Source organism: Adiantum capillus-veneris, unplaced genomic scaffold (genome assembly GCF_014529385.1).
Source record: "Adiantum capillus-veneris isolate H3 unplaced genomic scaffold, ASM1452938v2 Hic_scaffold_737, whole genome shotgun sequence".
NCBI classification, from domain to species: Eukaryota; Viridiplantae; Streptophyta; class Polypodiopsida; order Polypodiales; family Pteridaceae; genus Adiantum; species Adiantum capillus-veneris.
In genome coordinates, this window is record NW_028221739.1 from 1 (window position 1) to 21208 (window position 21208).

Sequence of the window (21208 nt, forward strand, 5' to 3'; positions counted from 1 at the left end):
CAAGTGTTAATTCCCGTTACAGGTCTCCTTTGCAAAGTGCTCTGTGTGTGTGTTTTAAGTAAAGAATTTCGGGTGAAAGCCAACGCCTACCGCCCTACGGGCCGGTTTCATAACACCTACCAAAGAGTCATCACTCTCTAGAGTAATTCACATCGCTCTGCCATGGACCAATGTACCATGATCACATACACTTTGACGCCAATGGGGTCCCACAGCCCGTACATTTAGCTTGCATCAAATTCGAGGAGAGATATAGCCTCAAGCCATCCCTGGCACTAATCAACACGGCTATGACATTCTTCAACTTGCAAAACATAAGAATATTGTAGGATAAGCCGAAGAAGAGGCTGGACAACACCACCTTCACCACGAAATAGAAAAAACAAGCAACTAACAAGCAACATGCAGCCATACACTCACACACACCACCCTAATGCAACCAAGCAACCTCATGCATAGACATAATTCTTGTAACAAGAACCACACAACATAGGCAACTAGAGTGCTTCGTTAGCCAGATTTATATCAGCCACGATCTTGATGTCTCAATTTTGATATGTCTAAATATGTCCTTGCCAAAAGCATAGGTCATTGCATATGGAGAGATGCCCTCGTTTTGCATCTGTTGAAATAGCCCAAGGCTTTAGCCCATCTCAAAATCTTCCAACAACTTTGCAATGAACTCTAACTCGCACCAACTTCTCCATGCGAAAAACATAAGTCGAGGTTTGACCTTGGATCTGCGTAAACATGTAACAATGTTGTGTCGGAAATTGGAGGCCAAAAGTCACAAAGCAAGTGAGAGCTAGAGGAATGAATTGGCAAGGCAAGTCGTAGCTGATCCAAAAAGGTATGGATTGTTTTCAATAGCCCCTTACTAACAATATCATCGTGAATTTTGTTGCTCATATCAGCATTTTGCATAGCGCGACCTACCTTCAAAGACGACAGCATAGGTGATTGCATCTAGATCAATATCCTCGCTTCGCAATGGCTAAAAACAGCCCAAGGTTTCTTGGCCTTGCCACATTTGGCGTACATGAAGGACCAAGGCAAGCATAACATTTTGTTTTTGACAGCCGCTGAGTAACAATATCATCGTGAGTTCTTTTCCCATCTCGGTGTCTTCCTAATTGCTTCACATCAGGTGAAAACAGCCCAAAGCCTTCTGTGTTGAGCATATCCGCAATCAGCGCATTCCAAGAGATAACATTTCAGACAAAAAGCTTCTCGAGCACTTTTTGGTGCTTTCTCGAGAGCATCGCATCTCGCATATGTGATCATTGTTCCTACGTAGTGCTTCTTGGCCCTATCCCTGTTGGGCATATTCAACAATCAATGCACTTGAAGAGATGACATTCCGCCAACTAGCCACAGCATCTTGGCCCTGTCCTTGTTGCGCATATCTTGCAACTAGTGCACTTGAAGAGACAACACTACGAACATCAAGGCAGTGCCACATGCCTTCAAGATGAAAGCATAGGTGATTGGCATCTATTGAAAATGGCTTTTGCCCATCTCAGTATCCTCCAAAAACTTTGCGAAGAACGATAACTCGCTCAATCATTGGCACCAACTTCTCCATGTGAAAAACATAAGTCGGAGTTTGAGCCTGGATCTGCGTAAACTTGTAGCAATGTTGTGAGGGAAATTGAAGGCCAAAAGTCGCGGAGCAAGGATTGGGTTCTGATATATACCAAGAGGAAGACAAAGATTGATGTTGGGAATAGGAAGATTGAATTTTGTTGCTCATATCAGCATCTTGCATAGCACCACCTACCTTCAAGGCAAAATCATAGAGTGACGTCCTTGCTTCCCATTAGTAGAAGCAGAAAATAGCCTAGGGCTTCCTAGCCCTACCACATTTGCCATACATGTCGACCAAGGCAGTGAAAGCAAAACATTTTGTTTTCGACAATCGCTAAGTAACACTGTCATTGTGAGTTCTTTGCCCAAGTTGGCGTCTTCCAAATTGCTTCGCATTCGCTGAGAGCTTTTGTGTGGTGAGCATATCTTACAATCAGTGCGTTCCAAGAGACGAAATTCCTGACAGAAAGTTTCTCAAGTGCTTTTTGGTGCTTTCTCGAGAGCATCACATCTCACATATGAGATTATTGCTCCTACGTAGTGCCATATGCCTTCAAGATGCAAGCATAGGTGATTACATCAGGGGAAATATCCTCACTTCACATGTTGAAAACAGCCAGCCAAAGTTTCTTGGCCCTTTCCCTGTCGGGCATATCCCACAATCAATGCACTTGAAGAGATGGCATTCAGACAACCAGCCACAACAGCTTGGCCCTGTCCCTTGTTGCACATATCTCGCAATCAGTGCACTTGAAGAGACAACTCTCTGATCATCAAGGCCATGGCAATGCCACATGCCTTCCAAGACGAAAGCATAGGTTATTGTATCAGGAGAGATACCCTCGATTTGGATTTGTTGAAAACAGCCCACGGCTTTTGCTCATCTCAGCATCCTCCAACAACTTTGTGAAGAACACTAACTCTCTTGATCATTGGCACCAACTTCTCCATGCGAAAGATGCAAGTCGGAGTTTGAGCCTCGATCTGCATAAACCTGTAGCGATGTTGCGAGGGAAATTGGAGGCCAAAAGTGTGGAGCAAGTAGGGATTGTGTTCTGATATATACTAGGAGGAAGACAAAGAGAGGAAAACGGAAGATTGAATTTTGTTGCCCATATCACTATCTTGCATAGTGCCCCCTACTTTCAAGCCAAAAGCATAGGTGATTGCAGCTGGAGCTATGTCCTCGCTTCCCATTGGCTGAAAACAGCCCAAGGGTTCCTGGCTACAACATTTTCCATACATGTCGCCCAAGGCAGTGCAAGCAAAACATTTGATTTTTGACAACCACTAAGTAACAATATCATTGTGAGTTCTTTTGCCCAACTCGGTGTCTTCCAAATTTGTGTTGAGCATATCCGGCAATCAGTGCGTTCCAAGAGATGACATTCTTGACAGAAAGTTTCTCTTGCACTTTTTGGTGCTTTCTCAAGAGCACCACATCTTGCATATGTGATCATTGCTCCTATGTAGTAGTGCCACATGCCTTCAAGATGCAAGCACAAGTGATTACATCAGGAGAAAAATGTCCTCGCTTCGCATGTTGAAAACAGACCAGCCAAAACTTCTTGGTCATGTCCCTGTTGGGCATATCCCACAATCAATGCACTTGAAGAGACGACATTCCAACAACCAGCCACAACAGCTTGGCCCTGTCTTGTGCATATCTCGCAATTGCACTTCAAGAGATAACACTCTAAACATCAAGGGCCAAGGCAATGCCACATGCCTGCAAGACGAAAGCATAGGTGATTGCATATGGAGAGATGCCCTAGCTTTGCATTTGTTGAAAACAGCCCAGGGTTTCTGCCCATCTTAGCATCCTCCGACAAATTTGCGAAGAACGCTAACTCTCTTTATCATTGGCACCAACTCCTCCGTGCGAAACCGTAAGTTGGAGTTTGAGCTTGGGTCTATGTAAACCTGTAATGATGCTGTGAGGGAAATTGGAGACCAAAAGTCACAGAGCAAGTAAGGATTGGGTTTTAAGGAGGAAGACTAAAACTGAAGTTGAAAATAGGAAGAGTATTTATGTGGCGATGAATGGCCAGGTTTGGTTGTCTATGCTAGGATGTTGAGAGCGAGAGGAATTCCCAAGGAAAGTCTTAGACTGTTGGAGTAGAGAAGCGGGTGCTTTGGACCCGTTGGAGTGTGAGAGCCAAAGGAATTCCCACGGTAAGTCTATGTTAGGATGTTACAGAGCATGATAGCCAGAGGAATTCCCAAGGCAAGTCTTAGACTATTGGAGTAGAGAAGTGCATGATTTGGAAGAGTATTTACGTGGCTGGAATGGTCAGATTTGGTGGAGTCTATGTTAGGATATTACGGAGCATGAGAGCCAGTGGAATTCCCAGGGCAAGTCTTAAGACTGTTGGAGTAGAGAAGCGGGTGCTTTAGACTTTTGGAGTAGAGAAGCAGGTGCTTTGGGTTTTGATATATACCAGGAGGAAGACTAAGACTGAAGTTGGAAATAGAAAGAGTATTTACCTGGTGGTAAATGGCCAGATTTGGTCGAGTCTATCACGGTTAGGATGTTATGGAGCGTGAGAGCCAAAGGAATTCTCAAGGCAAGTCTTAGATTGTTGGAGTAGAGAAGCGGGTGCTTTGGACCCGTCTAGTCGAAAATTCTCATGGGCCAAAATGCCATTTTCAAGCTCTCGAAACCTAGTTATGTACCTTGGCCGCTTGAAAGCTTGCTGCAGCATTGAAGCCATGGATAGGGGTAAACAACTCCATGCTGATACTATTGAGAAAAGATTTGAAGTTGATTGTACAATCAGCAATGCTTTGATGGTGCTATATTCCAGCTGTGGCCAATTAACTGACGCCCAACATGCCTTGGGTGAGATATCAAGAAGGGATGTTGTAGGATGGATAAGCTACCTTCTAGACTGCTTACCAGAATACGGACAACATATAGGCTGCTAGAGAAGCTTTCAAGATTGTTTTGAACTTGAAGAATCCTGATGCTTCGACTTTTACCTATGTCTAACATTTATGCGATTAGTGGTCATGAAAACTATAACTCTAAGAGAGGTTTTCAATAATTTGACCTACACAGGGACAAGTATTGCTTTGCCAATGAACTGGCTCTTATAGGATGCTTCATGATATAGAGATATCAATCTCTTAAATCCACATGAAAATCGTCGGCCTGCTTAGATAGATATGGATCAATCCAAAGAAGAAGAAACAACATTGATGATGACTCTGACTTTATGCGACTACTTACTTCACGTGTCTGCATAGTGTTACAAGGACTGAAGAGAGAGTAGATAGTCAAGTCTGCCATCATACTTCTCTAAGGTGCAATGAAGACCCATCTAAATAGATGTTGTATATGTATAATGATTATTTTACCAAACAGATATAGAGATATCAATCTCTTAAATCCACATGAAAATCGTCGGCCTGCTTAGATAGATATGGATCAATCCAAAGAAGAAGAAACAACATTGATGATGACTCTGACTTTATGCGACTACTTACTTCAGTACAGAGAGTAGATAGTCAAGTCTGCCATCATACTTCTCTAAGGTGCAATGAAGACCCATCTAAATAGTGTTACAAGGACTGAACAGAGAGTAGATAGTCAAGTCTGCCATCATACTTCTCTAAGGTGCAATGAAGACCCATCTAAATAAATGTTGTATATGTATAATGATTATTTTACCAAACAGAAAAAGAAAAAAGAGAGAGAGAGAGAGATGGAGGTTACCAACCTTGTTGCTGATTCCGACAATCTGTGTGGAGAAGGTTTGGCAATCCCCACCATGCTGGAGATGTTGAAGTAGATTGCACGTGAGAGATAGCTGATGGGAGATTTGCTATGTAAAGCAAGATGCGGAGATTCACTTCATAAAGTTGTTGCGCAAACTAAAAACATTGTTGCGTGCGTAGAGCCACATGCCTTCAAGATGCCTGTGTAGGTAATTGGATTTGGAGGGTTCTGGCCCTGCTCTTGTTCCACAATCCCGCAATTAGTGCATTCCTTGGAAGAGGTGACATTCCAGATAGGAAGCTCCTGCTGCACTTTTTGTGCTTTCTCAAGCACACCACATTTGGCATACATATCAACCAAGACAGAGCCAATCAAGACATCTTTTTTCAACATCCTCTGACTAACAATAAAATCCCGCAATCAATGCGTTCCGAGAGTCAACATTCCGGACAGCAAGCTCCTCGAACACTTTTGGTGCTTTCTCAAGCGCACCACATTTGGCATGCATATCTAGCAAGACAGTGCCAAGCACAATAGCTTTTCTCAACAGTCTCTAGTTAACTATTAAGTTTTGTGCCCATATCAGCATCTCGCGTAGAGCCACATGCCTTCAAGATGCATGCGTAGGTAATTGCGTCTGGAGAGAGGCCCTCGCTTCGCATCTTTTGAAAACAGCCTAGAGCTTTCTAGCCCTGCTTTCATTGCACACATCCCGCAGTCAATGCCGACATTCCATACGAGAAGCTCCTGAGACAATTTTTGTGCTTTCTAAAGCGCATATCAGCATCTTGCATAGAGCCACATGCCTTGAAGATGCATGCGTAGGTGGTTGCATCGAGAGAGAGGCCCTCACTTCACATTTGTTGAAAACAACCTAGAGCTTTCTAGCCCTGCTCTCATTGCGCACTTCCCACAATCAGTGCCGACATTCCAGACAAGAAGCTCCTGTCTTTGTGCTTTCTCAAGCGCACCACATTTGGCATACATATCGACCAGGACACTGCCAAGCACGACATCTATTTCAACAATGTAATTTTTGTTCCCATATCATCATCTTGCGTAGAGCCACACATGCCTTCAAGATGCCTGTGTAGGTGATTGCATCTGGAGAGTTGTTGCGCAATCCAACAATCATTGCTTCCTTGCCATACGATCTTCATCAACGACTAAAACTGGTGTGAAGTTTTGTGCTTTCTCAAGCGCACCATATTTGGCATGCATATCAAGCAAGATAGTGCCAAGCACGACAACTTTTTTCAACAGTCTTTGACTAACTGTGAATTTTTGTGCCCATATCACCGTCTTACATAGAGCCACATGTCTTCAAGATGCATGCGTAGGTGATTACTTCTGGAGAGAGGCCCTCCCTTGGCATCTGCTGAAAATAGCCTAGAGCTTTCTAGCCCTACTCTTATTGCACACATCCCGCAATCCATGCCGACATTCCAGACGGGAAACTCTCATGCAATTTTCGTGCTTTCTCAAGCGCATATCAGCCTCTTGTGCCCATATCAGCATCTTGCATAGAGCCACATGCCTTCAAGATGCATGCGTAGGTGGCTACATCTAGAGAGAGGCCCTCACTTCACATCTACTGAAAACAGCCTAGAGCTTTCTAGCCTTACTCTTGTTACGCACTTCCCACAATCAGTGCCGACATTCTAGAGAAGCAATTTTTGTACTTTCTCAAGCGCACCACACTTGACATACATATCAACCAAGACACTACCAAGCACGACATCTTTTTCAATAGTCTCCGACTGACTGTGAAGTTTTGTGCCCATATCAGCATCTTGCGTAGAGCCACATGCCTTCAAGATGTTTGTGTAGGTGATACCGTGATTGCATTTGGAGAGTTTTGGCCTTGCTCTTGTTGCGCAATCCGCAATCAGTGATGTGAAGCGAGCAAGCAAAAGCTGAGCGTGCAGAGACGATAAACGGTAAAGATAGGCGAGCTCGGAGTGCCTTCAAGATGCCTGTGTAGGTGATTGCATCTGGAGAGTTCTGGCCTTGCTCTTGTTGCGCAATCCTGCAATCAGTGCTTCCTTGCCACACGATCTTCCACGAAACTTGATGTGAAGCGGACAAGTAAAAGCTAAGCGCTCAGAGCCGATAAACGGTAAAGATAGGCGAGCTCGGAGTGCCTTCAAGATGCCTGTGTAGGTGATTGCATCTGGAGAGTTCTGGCCTTGCTCTTGTTGCGCAATCCTGCAATCTGCTTCCTTGCCACACAATCTTCCACGAAAATTGATGTGAAGCGAGCAAGTAAAAGCTAAGCGCTCAGAGCTGATAAACGGTAAAGTTGGCGAGCTTGGCGAAAATAAAACTCATGCCACGTGGGTTAACGAGAGGGCAGCATTTGGATTTTGCCTTCTACGCTAACGAAGTAAAAAGAAAACATAGGCAAACAAAAACTGACAATCAAGCAAACAAACAAGAAAACAAAAGCAAAAACCCACGTAAAAAGAAAGGCAGAAACCAGAGGATAACAGGGAAAAGGGGGGAAGGGGGCCGCCAGAGGGGGGGGGGGGGGGGGGGGAGAGTCACCAGTCACCATAAATCTCTCTCTCTCTCTCTCTCTCTCTCTCTCTCTCTCTCTCTCTCTCTCTCTAGACAGAACATAGCTGATATTTGTTACTCAGAAAAACCCAAGACATGCTTGTATAAATAGATGAATGGCGCGCGCGTGCACACACACGCAATAAAGCTTTCCCAAGTTCTGCTATTGTCTCCACACGATGCTTTCAGCATTGCGCTCAAAACAATTCTACATGACAGGAGAACAAGGGATGTGAAAATAACAGAGTAGGATAATCACAAACCGTCTCCTTGACACGGAGAAGACCACTGATGCCAAATGAATGACCACAGGACATAACCATTGCATCTTCCATCAAATCCCCCTGACGAAGGACAGCCAAAAGCCATTGGAGTTGAAGCATAAGGAAATAGTGTCGGAAAGAGCTGGTTTGCAAAAGGATAACATTCCAAAAAGCCTTACGAAATTGAATCAGAAAGCACTTGCTGAAGAGAAACATCACTATTTGCATGTTTTCCAAAAAGCAAATCTCCAGTAGCCATATTTGGTAATGAAACCAACCGGTCATTTTGACCTGGACTAGACACTTCCATCCCACAACTGAGACCTTCAACGCATTGCTTTTCACAAGATGGCGAATCCAAAGCCAGAGGCAAATTCTGTGTCATCTCAACAGGAATCCTATCCACCATGTCTGCCAGTGTGTTTTGTGCAACTGCTCGCATAAACTACTTCTCATTCGCAGCCTGAATATGTTTATCTTTCATCGTTGAGCTGAATGGAAAGAAAAACTGAATGAAAAAGAAAGCGTTGCTACAATTTGTGCAGCGTGATGTTTGTCCCCTCCCCATAGGGAGATACTGAAGCAGTAAGCATGAAGGAGCCAAGGCACGCCGTAATCTGCAAGCGCGTCTCTCGCATGGTAAAGCGGTCCTTCAACTATAGTCGTGACCTCTTTCTTAACGGCGAGCAGAGTAGCTCCATGCTCCGGCTGCGACAGAAAGAGCTAGGGTTTAAGGGAGACTCTGATTACTTATTAATTTACGCGGAGAAAGCAAGCTCTATGTCCCAACCGTTCTGTGTTTCTCCCTAACAACTGCTCACTTCGGAGGTCGTTCACGCGTTAGCCCAACATTTCATTTCACATTCATTGCATTTAAGTGTTCAGACTGCCCAGAGGAAAAAGCAATGTGGCTGAAGAAGTGAGTCTCTCCCCGCCTCCACACTATCTCGCACGGGCAATGCTCAAATGAGATCGACGGCTGAGGTGATATGGGCCGTCGGATGCGCATTTGGTAAATTCGGAAGAAAAGTAAATTCGGACAGGCTTGTAAATTTGGGCCGATCTGCACCCCATATCTCGAACCCCCGACCTCCCCACCACGAGCCATGTGCACTAACCACTTGCGTACGTTGAAATATAGGCGATTCGAGTATGTCATATTGTAAATGTGGGCCGATTAGTAAATTCGGGGCAAATTTGTAAATTCGAGCAAATCGGTAAATTTGGGCAACCTCAGATCTGATGGTCCATAATTGATGCACGTCGCTTTTTCCTCCTCCACCATTGATCCCATTTGACCATGCCCATGTGATATAGAGATGAGGCTCTCCCCAGAACCACTGAATCTTTGAGTTCCCATCGCCATAGCTGCATATCTTTTACAAAGGCATGTGCTAGCCTATGTGAACTCTACGATGTTTAAATGCCTTTGAGCTTCGCACGCAGTCTGAACGCAACCTTACATAAATTTGTATTGATTGTTGTTGCAAAACCTCGACACTAACTTGCAACTCTTAAAAACAAATAGATTACTTTAGAAGATCCCCCCCCCCCCTCCCCAAAAAAAAGACACGTTTCGGCATTTTCTCCCCTACATCTCTGTGTCCCCCCGCACACGAGACCTTTCTCTAGCAACCCCTAACTAGCAGCCTTCGTAAATTATCAATCTTTGTTCTCTCTATCTTGATTAAGGCCACTGGCCTTCGCCCGCTCCAAAATGCTTCTACATGACCCAGTTGCAGCCTGCATCCCTACTACTCATTGGAGGACTTCCTACATGCAAAAAGGTGCCTTGCCTCCGTGTCCAATGAAACAAACATGAGCCTTTGTTGCATGCACAGAGAGAGAGAGAGAGAGAGAGAGAGAGAGAGAGAGAGAGAGAGGAATGGGTATGTGTGTGTGCGAGAAGGGTGAATCTAGCAGAGAGCTTCATTGCATGCAAAGAGGGAGAGAGGATTTGTTGAGTGTGTGTGGGTCAAGGGCGTATACATCGAGAGAGTTGTGTAGGCCAGGGGTGTAAACATCAAGAGAGTCAGGCACAACTTGCTAGACTCTAGTTCCCTTTAAAAAGTGGTAGCACCTACTTTGAGAATCTCTCAAGATTCTATTGAATTTTTTTTTTCTAAAAAAGGCATTACTCTCTCTACTACTCTATTGGTATAACTTTTTTAAATATCATTATGAATGAAGATTCCTTCTTGCTATCTTAGATTCCCCCTTTAGTCTCCTCCACCCCCCTTGAGTCCCCCTCCTCTTGACCCGCACCCTCCCACAACTCGACACTTGTGCTCTCCCTCGTCTCCTCTTGCTATAGCAAAAACCAAGACAAGCATGCTTCCCATCCGCCACCTGATCTATCAGCTATACAACCACAATGTTTGATGCTCCGTCGTCTAAGCACCTCTGATTTCGCTACACCACACATTCCTTAGCTTCGAACAATGCAAGTAATTTGCATCATTCAACCCCTGACTACCCTCAGCAGTGGATTTTGTATCCCTCTACCAAGCCTTGCGCGATATTGTTGTTGCACGAGGTCGACAACTTGAGAGGTCCTCAAGCCACATACTCTAAAGTGGTGATGGGGTCCTTAACAGGTCTCTAGACCTAATAAAAATCAGAGTCTCTAAGTAAGAAAAATCTAGGGAACATGTCCTTACCATTGGCAATGGCTCGAGTCTATAGCCCTAGGAAAAAGAACTAGTCCTGTCTCGCAAGCAAAAACGGGACAAAACCTAAAAGACCTTTAAAAAATTCGGCCATGTAACCTTCGCAAATGGGTTAAAGAATCCTCTTCCAACGTTTTTTTCCCTCTACGCGAGTGACTGCACAACCATTGGTAAACTCCTCTTTCATAGAAGACGTTTACTAGAAGTTAATGTGCGGTGATGGATAGTTACCCAACTAATCGGGTCCATCCATCTATAATCGACAACCTTAGTCGATCCCCACTTACCACCCGTACTCACACATGATTCCTAATTTTCTAATTAGTATCACATTCTTTTAACACTTAAAATAATGGTTCCTTTCAATTTCCAATAACAGTGTTCTTGAAAAGAAGTCCTTGAAAGTAGCATTGCAAACATCATTTATCAAACAAACATCTTTAGACTTAAGACAAGTACATTCATTTACCTAACAATCTTTGATAACCATGACCAATACTTCTCTTGTCTCAAGGTCACCTATACAGGGTGATATGAAAACTAGGGGCCTATCTATGGTTTTTGGGCAAGCAGCAGGGGTTGTGCTTGAGCACCCCCCCCACCCCCCCCCCCCCCCCCCCCCCCAAAACTTCCCTAGGTGCCTCTATTGCTGAATTAGTCCCTGGCAGGTCCACAATATCTCGAACATGTGCCCACCTTGATTTTCAAATCTACTAACTTTAGTTTCATTTTATTATTTCAATTTGAAATATCTGGACTATGTGATAAAATATATGCTAGGCCATAGGGATGGGAATGGAGGGAGATTTTTCCATATTTTTGCTCAACTGAGCAATTCAAAAAAAAGCTCGCTTCGCTCCAAAAACATACTTTTTTTCTTAATCTCTCTCTCTCTCTCTCTCTCTCTCTCTCTCTCTCTTTTCTTGAAGCAAAAAGTCCCAAGACACACTATCTAGAGCACCACTCAACAAAATATAATGTGTCATGTAATGCATAGTCAACAAATCCTCATTTGACAAAATACAAGGCCTCACTAAGAGGGATCTTGAAACAACATGGGACAAGGTCACAAAAAATTTGTTCTTCTCTACATTCCCTGATACCATCTCATAAATGTGTACTTAGCCTTAAATCCGAGCATGCTATTGTAAGACTCGTGTTGGAATCAAATCCCAACGATAATGTACTCAAGACTCTCACTATGCAAGTCATAGGCATCTCAGATCAATGAAATGGCATTGCTTCAACCCAACTAAATATCAGAATACAAATTGCATATCTTCTTAACAGAGCCAACGGTAAGAGCCCTCATGAACAATGGCACCAATGGTGGATGTGAAATTTACAGTTGAAAGACCAAGGCACACACTTTGCTACTCCTCAACTCTAGAAGCCGACAGAGAAATGTGGCTTGAGTCATGGATGAGCCCACTAGGGTGACCCACTCCATGACCCTGCAGTTGCAACTAATTTGTGATTGTTGTGACAGAGGTATGTTGATCGCATGGTGAATAAAGGGAGGTTTCCTTTCTATGCAAGTGATTGTAAGCTCTATACATAGTTTCCATTATCTCTTTTCCAATGCCTTCCTTTGAGAGGATCAACTCCCAAGCTGCTTTGGGACCTTTCCAAGACTGGGCCCTCGAGTTCATGTTTAAGGGAGGCAGACAGTTCTCTCTTCGACTTCTTTTCAGCAACAGGAGTGTTCACAGTTTGACTTTGTTCAACTCTTCAACTTTAGATCACATTAGAGCTTGCTTTTCCCATATTTTCAGTCATGAGATCTCCCTCCACATCTTCCTGTCGCAACCACAATGTGGACTCTAATTGTGATGCTCATTTCCACAATTCTTGAGCACTAAAAGTCACTTGTATGCTCCACACACCCCACGTGATATGTCATATTTGTGCTTCAAGGACGATAATGAAATCCATCTATCTCTTCAATTCAAGAGATCATTGAGCCAAAATCTCACACTATGAAAAGAGGGTGTGTGGCTGAGGTTGTCACACGAGGGCATTGCTATTGCTAACTTGAGAGTTTTTGTAGATAGAGCTACAAGGACTTTGGAAAATCTACACAAGTAGACCCTTAGTAGCCCATAGAAGAAGGGTTGCTCTCTCTCTCTCTCTCTCTCTCTCTCTCTCTCTCTCTCTCTCTCTCTCTCTCTCTCTCTCTCACACACACACACACACACACACACGCACGCACAACCGCTACCATGCGTGAAAAGTTAAGCATACCACATCATATCATTTTTAGGCACTCGCACTTTTTTGACATGCTACATCCGAGATTTTTTCACCGACTTCCAGATAAATGGAATTGTCATCCCACATTGTATGTTGCTTTGTCCGTGTGTGTGTGTGTGTGTGTGTGTGTGTGTGTGTGTGTGTGTTGGGGGGGGGGGGGGGGGGGGGGGGGGGGGAGAGAGAGAGAGAGAGAGAGAGAGGGGAACTAATGGATTCAATCTCCTTTACAGTAAAGCGTGAGAGACTCGTCGAAGGTACCGTCCATCATGAGAGACTTGTGTTGCACCCATCGTTGATGAACATGCTATTGTTGCGGCCACTGCTTGCGCAAGTGAGCGCTAGCACCCACTTGCATGTGTGTGTGAGTGTGTGTGTGTGTGTGAGAGAGAGAGAGAGAGAGAGAGAGAGAGAGAGAAAGAGAGAGAGATGAGAGAGAGAGAGAGAAATAAAATGAAATGTTATATTAAACGTCTTCAAAAGGCCAAACTGACCTACGAGACCAAACTGATACAATCCTTGTGGATCTAATGTCATTAAATATCTAATATCTAACCAACCCAAATTATTTTCTCATATTAAATTGATCATTTAATGTGGGATAATAAACGGGAACAAGGGTTAGAATATAGACATGTGCTTACGGATCTATCTCAACACGGGGCCAATGGTAAAGGGGCCCAAACGAGAGATGGAATGTCAAAGAGCAAGGTTAACTAATGGAGACCTTAGGGTTAGCTTCATTAAAGACCTCCAATGGTTAGTGTTTAAAAGTCCTTTGACCTTAAGCAAGCTCGAGCTGAGCTTGAGGTGGGAACCCGACCTAAACTTGTCTTTGACCTTAAGCAAGCTAGGGTTGTTCTTGAGGTGGAAACCCGACCTAAACTTGCCTTTGACCTTAGGCAAGCTAGGGCTGAGCTCAAGGTGGGAACTCCACCTAAAGTGCTTGTCATGCTTGATGACTAAGGTACTTGAGGTACTTGTCATACTTAATGAGGAAGTTGCTTGAGAAGCTTACTATGCATGGGGGTAAGATGCTTGAGTCAAAAAGAGACCCTACGCACTTAGTGAGGAAGTTGCTTGAGAAGTTTCCTATGCACGGGGGGTAAGATGCTTGAGTCAAAAAGAGACCCTACACACTTAATGAGGAAGTTGCTTGAGAAGCTTCTTATGCATGGGGGGTAAGATGCTTGAGTCAAAAAGAGACCCTACACACTTAATGAGGATGTTGCTTGAGAAGCTTCCTATGTATAAAAGTCCCAAAGTTAGGGGAATCTTTGACCTAACCTTCCACTCACCCAAGGGGCACCCCTTTTCTAAAAGGGCACATGGAACACATATCAGACTCTCACTAAACTTAACCACATGGTGTGTTTGAATGCTATTGGTTGGGCTAAATAGGGGTCCAATGAGCTTCTACCTCCATCCAACAAATATCTAGATATTTTCAAGCTCTCTCTCTCTCTCTAAGGGGTAAGGAGGACACTTGTCAAAAGACTAACCATGTGCTTGACTGCGTGCTGCATGTGATTGGCTAGGGGGAGAGGGGTCCAATGAGTTTGCAGCATGTAGAAAAGTCACCACTCGCCCAAGGCAAGGAAGGGGGGTGCTAGGAGGATATACTCCACACACACACTCATTTGCAAGGGCATTCTCACTTGGTGAAAGTTGAGGAACACCACCTCCTTCTCCAAGCTTGTGAGAAGTGAGAGCCTACATCAACACTCTTAGCTATGGAATGAAAATCCAACCAAGAGCCATGCTTCAATGCTTAAGCTTGCCATCTTCTCCATCTCCATTACTATGCTATTATGTATGCTAGCGAGAAGAGTAACGATAAGTGAGGAACTATTTCTTTCTCCTATGTAATGTTTCTTCTTCCTCTTCCCTACCCTCATTCCCCGCTAGCTCTCTCCACCTTTGAAGGTGTTTGAGGCCTTGGGACCGAGGCTTGGGATAGTTAATGCTTTCTACAAGTTTATGTTATGCTTGTGATGGATGAAGCTTTCCATCTTCATTGCATCACGTAGGTCACAAGGAACACAAAGATTGTATTGTACCAAGTCTCTCTTGATGGGAGAAACTATAATACAAATGCCTATTGGAGGGGGGACCGGCTGCATATGAATCCGGTCCTCAACTATTGTCATGTTCTCTGAACCCTCTCTCTTGCAAAAGTATTGTTCATGCTAAGTTAACTAAGTTCCATGTTTATGTTGCTGCCATCAATTAAGTTCACCCGCTATGCTCACAAAGTAATCTCTCAAAAGTGCTTCACCTAATTTCCTTATTCCGCTACTCTCAAAGTTCATAGGCCATTTCCATTACATCTATTCCAATTTCCAGGTACAAAAATAAAATGAAGTAAAGTGAAAGACTAAAACTAAAAGAGAAAATTGTCCGACTAAAATCATCATCATCCATGCCCAAGGATGCGTGACATCGGGAGTGTTCAAGAAAGTACTGCATCGGTCGCTGAAGAGCTTTGTCAATGTCCACCTCTATAAATAGTCGTACTGGGCGTCTCCCATGTCGTGGTAGAATAGTTCTGATTCTCTGGTGGAGCCTCCAAAGAGAGAGAGAGAGAGAGAGAGAGAGAGAGAGAGAGAGAGAGAGAACATATGTGTGTGTGTGTATATATATGTACTATATATATGTATGTATGTACGTATATGTACATACATACATACATATATATATATATATATATACACACACACACACACACATATATATACATATGTGTGTGTGTGTGATATATGTATGTATGTATATATACATACATACATACATATATAAATATATGTACACATGTATATAGATAGATAGATAGATAGATAGAGAGAGAGAGAGAGATATTTTAATATCGTCCTCGGAGGGCAAATATGACCTATGGGACCAAAGTTACATGTGATGTAGTATGTGTATGGATAATGAGTGACTCTCGATGCTTCAAAATTGTGGTGATGAGAGTCGCAATGGAGAGCCCACACTGTGGCTGGGAGAGGAAAGTGTGTAGGTCTAAGTTATGGCTGAAAATGTGAGAGAAGCAAGTTCGGATGTGACCAAAAGTTGAGCACTCTAGTAGTGTGTGGTACTTAGACTCTCGAACTTGCAGTGATCATAATGTGCACAGTCGATTTGACTCTTCTCCATTGCCCCAACGCCCTATCTCACATTGAAGGAAATGGGAGCTAAGCCGAATGGCTGCAATAGTGCGTATCGCCGACAAGGGGATAGGCTCAAGCATGTAAATGTAAGTACGGTTTCATCTTTCAGCGAAGAACATGGTTTTGTAGTTGGGGGCAATATGGGTGGTGTAATGTATGAACCGTGACCCACCGGATTTCTCTCAAGCTGTTACATTGGCATTGTAGAAAAGCTTCATTCACTTGGGAGTCAATTGAAGCATCATATAGCAAGTGTAATGCATCCCATCTCCCAAACCACTTCTTTATGTCTTGCATCCATTCCGTGCTCAAGATCTTTCTTTTATGCATCTTTTGAACTTTTTTGCTTGCTTCCCATGCAATTGTAGGAAGTCGATGTGAGGGGTTTTGACGCATCTTTATCATGTACTCCACAACCCTTTCCATGCCCATAACCTCAATTGGAAGAGATCCCGACTCAAGAAGTAGGAGCATATATGGTGTTTGTGTCTTAACTTGGAGAAAGTTTGTAAGAAAACGCTTTTGGACATTCTCAAACTCTTTCCAAGTAGACTTTGAGATGCTCCCTCCCCACACTTCAACTCCATAAAGAAGAAACGATGTCACCAATGCATCAAAAAGATACTTCTTGAGAACCCAACACTTGATGTTTCCCGCATTACACATGTTCTCAAATGCATAATATGCTCTCTTTCCCGCTTCCAAACGACGCATAGCACATTCATGCCACTTGTGATTGGATGGAGCCTCAAGGCCAAGGTACTTAAAGCTCTCAACAACTTCAACTGTCTCATTGTTGTACACAATGCATGGCTTCTCCTTATGGTTGGTTTTCACAATCATAACCTTTGTTTTGGACTCATTCACAATCATCCCACTATGCAAGCAAAAGTTCTAAAGGACAACCATAAGCTTTTGTTTATCTTCTAAAGTGTGTGCTAGAAGCACTACATCATTTGCATACAACAAAAGCATGATTATCGCATTGCAAATAGTGACCTCTTCAATCCCTTCTTCTTGCATAAAGTCAAGTACCATTTGTTCCAATTGATCGATGCATAGACCAAAGAGAGTTGGTGACAACGGACATCCTTGTTTAATGCCAATAGTGCTTACAATTTTTTTTGAAATTTTTCTTCCCATGCACAATTGACAAATCACCTTCTTATAGATTTGAGAAACCGCAAGCATAAACTCACTTGGCACTTGGAGTTCTTCCATCCTTCTCCACAAATTATTACGTGGAATCATATCAAAGGCTTTCTTAAAGTCCTCGCCTTTTGCAAATTTATCAGGGTATGTTTGTGCTTATTTAAATCTAGTTTGTGGTTTGTATGATGAATTTTGTTGGGGTGGCTCTCGTGTTAGCCATGGTACAAGAATCAATGCATTTCTTTTTGGGTTGCGTGGCCACCATGCCTCATAGGCTTGCAATTGAGTATCCAATGGTTCCAAGATTGTGTTTATCAATATGGATCCTCTTGAAACGATAATAGAAATTGTATTTGATTCTACTAGTGAGGCTTCCTTTTTTTGGTGTTGTTTTAGTCGTTCTTAAGCTTGAGAGGACTCTGTCACCATAACTGCTTGCTCACAATCTCATTTTTCTTTTAATTTTTTTGATTTGGGTTTCCAAGATTTACATTGGATCTTAATGGGTTTTCCATATATTCCCATTGGTTTAACTCATGATGTCTCTCTTCATCACTCTTTTCATTCATGGCTTCTCGAGCTTGAGCTCTTATTAGCACATTTATCACAATAATTTGCTCTAAATCTAAACCACTTGAACTTGGTAGGAGATCTATCATATTCATAAGTTCTTTCCTTGCCTTATTAGGATGTTTGGGAAAATCTTGAATGAGATGTATCTTGCCACACTTTGGACAATACTCAATGCTATAAGAAATGTAGAACAAATAGGATCTTGTAGCAAGAAGATTAGAGAGAGATATGATGCAAAGTAGATTAATGAAAAATAAAATTTATATTAGCACTATTACAAAGTGATAGCATCATGATCCATGCGCTCTCAAGATAGAGCTTAGATGGTGATATAGACAACTAGAGCTAGTAGGCAAGAATACAAGAGGCTAGTTATTCTTCAACATAGGATATTGTGACTCATGGAGATATGATCCTTATATAGTGCTATGGGTGTGTGGTAGATAGGCGTGTGTGTGTGTGTGGGTTTGTGTGTGGCATGTGTGGTGTTGACTATGCCAACCATCGCTTGTGACCAACATCCACCACCGACCACTGACAACCAGCCACCAGTCATATTAGTAATTGCATGTGCATATGGCCTAATATCCATAAAATATTCTAGGAATATTTCTACAAAAAATTTCTCAAGAGGTGTTTCCCTTGAACCCCTACCTAGGGGCTTGCAAGTCCCCTAGACCCCCCCAAGGTTGGGCTCTTAAATTAGCTTCGTACAATTTACGATCACAAATAAAGACCTCATCCATGTGCAAGTTGGAATCCACCAAATATATGTGCACTATTTGATTCTTACAAATTGTGCAACGCACATGACGGTGGGAAAAATTGATAGATGAGCATTACCGGTATGATAACACTCCCCTTAATTAACACCCAAAGATACTTTCTATTGGTTGTGCATCAACTCTGAGTTGATGAAGGTGTCAAGGAAGTTGATCTTTCCTAAATCTTTGGTGAAGGTATTTGCACGATTATCTTTGATAGAACAATACTCTAGCTCCACGATCTCATCCTTAATAAGTTCTCAAACATAATGACATTGAACCTCAATATTCTTTGAATGTGCATTGAAGACGGGGTTCTTGGGAATATCCATGCAACTCTAGTTGTCACATTGAAGTGTTGTATTTGAATCAATAAGAATACCTAAGTCCACGAGAACTCTCTTGAGCCAAAATGTGTCACAAGATGAAAAACAAGCAGCTTTATACTCCTCTTTTGTTGAAGAAAGAGTAACAATTTTTTGCTTCTTGCTAATCAAAGAAAACACTCTAGAATCAAGTGAGAAAGAATATCTAGAAATTGACTTTCTAGAATCACAATCTCTTGCCTAAACAAAGTCACAATACCCAATTAGGGTATTTGTGTCAATTTCATTGGAAATTCCATGGCCTAAAGTACCTTTAATAACTTTAGAACACCCATACCCGCCTTCCAATGAGATTCCCTAGGCTTGCTAGAAAACTTGCTCAAAACATCAACTGCAAAAAAAGTGTTTTGTTTAGTATTACACAATAAAATCAAACTTCCCACAAGCTTCATGTGCTTCTTGGTGTCAACCAAGGGAGAAGAATCCTTCATGGAAAGTGTCACATTCATCTCCATTGGAGTACTCAAAGGTTTATAATTAATCATCACAAACAATTTTAAAATTTCTATTGCATACTTTTGCTAAGAGATGAAGATGTCCTTTGTGGATTGCTAGACCTCAATCCCTAAGCAATAATGTAAAAGCTCCAAGTCTTCCCTTTTAGCTGCATGGCCTTTGGAACGCTTGTCACCCTCTTATAGATATTCCTCCCACACTTAGACCTTCTCCTAGTCACCCTCAGACGTTCTTCCCACTAAAAAAAATCTCTCTAAAGTAGCTTGTGTTAACATGGGCTACTTTAGAGAGCCCTTGAAACTCGTTTTTTTTTTCAGTACCTCCTCTTCATTGGTGCATGGCCACCATCAATGGCCTTGTCGACTGTGTTTTCCTTCTCTCCTAGATAATCTGGGAAGGATGGGATTGGTGGTCGACTTTCAACTACACAGCTTCATCAATTGGTGGCACCCATGCCTATGTGTGGTCTTGATTTTGAGGGTGATTATGTTTGGCAGGTCTGTTTGCATGTCCTCCTCGATTTTGGCTTTATTATTGCATCTTTTATGGCTTGGTGGACAAGGTGGCTGATGTGGCATGTCATCTCCCTTGGTGGCAACCCGAGGTCAAAATCGGCTATAAAGGTTTTCTTGTCTTATCTATGGTTGGGTGGCTCCCATGTGAGCCGTTCCTCAGCTTCAGGGTGGCTCCCTTTATCAACTAATGTATGGGAATCATTTTGGTTTTAAAGAAGAATTTGATGACATGGCTCGGTATGAGCATGTCTGTCAATGTAAACTTTTTGGTTTTAAATACATTTTGCACTTACTATTGGTGAGTTTTGAAAAATAAATAAATCTCTGGGGGGCTAACACTATATGAGTTATTTAAAGCTCTTTAAAGTAATCCATGTTAGCATAAGCTACTTGGAAGTCCTTTAAAAAAAAAAACTCACAATTTGTGAGTGAATTGTATTAAGCACAACATAACAATTACAAAACAGTCTCAAGCTCAGGTCGAGCCTTGAGGTGCTCAAGATTACAAATTGGCTATCTACCGCTTCTCATCGAGGCTAATCATAACCAGCTTTACAAAATAGGTGAACTTTAGTTCTAGGATTTTACTTCTCGTAGGTTGACAACATGGCATGGATAGCCCTAGACCAATCTCCCGAGTTTTGCTTGCTTTTGAGCGTATAGATGATCGATCTGATTTCTTTATAGTCTCTAAGAATCTTTCTACATCAATGTCTCCTTTAAACACACGACGATTCCTTGCCTGCCATATATGGTGAAAGAAGAAGTACATGACAGTTTGAGTGCAGATAAGAAGAGCAAGACTTCCCATCTTCTTGCCACCAAGGAACATATTAGCTTTGAAGAACCTGATTCGCCTTGTCCTTTGGACCCACTTGCACATTTTCCTTGCCAGGCCTCTGATCACCTCGCATTCCATGAATAGGTGGGCCATATCTTCACTAGCTATCCTACACCCCAAGCAACAATTGGACCCAATTCATCTTTTCTAGATCTTTACGCCCGTTTGATAGAGCACCCCCCATCACCTTCCACAAAAATATATTCATAAATTGTGGTCACTTTGGCTTCTAGATGTTCTCCATGACTTCCTCCCACCGTTCTTCTAGCCATTGTCTCTTCCATATTTTGTTGAGGGGTCTA

The 21208-nt window shown here is 42.7% G+C and overlaps 1 protein-coding gene and 1 pseudogene across 1 annotated transcript; both read right to left on the reverse strand.

Moving 5' to 3' along the window:
* Positions 1-8213: 8213 nt before the first annotated feature.
* On the reverse strand, positions 8214-8949 carry LOC147416627 (uncharacterized). Its single transcript, XM_086508212.1, has one exon. The coding sequence runs from the start codon at positions 8570-8572 to the stop codon at positions 8306-8308; it is 267 nt and encodes an 88-aa protein (XP_086364338.1). The 5' UTR covers positions 8573-8949; the 3' UTR covers positions 8214-8305.
* Positions 8950-12172: 3223 nt separating this feature from the next.
* Positions 12173-20979, reverse strand: LOC147416628 (uncharacterized; annotated as a pseudogene).
* Positions 20980-21208: the final 229 nt, after the last annotated feature.

Coding starts and splice junctions, on each gene's coding strand:
- LOC147416627 (XM_086508212.1), bottom strand. CDS start 8,572: ATGCGAGCAGTTGCACAAAACACACTGGCAGACATGGTGGATAGGATT.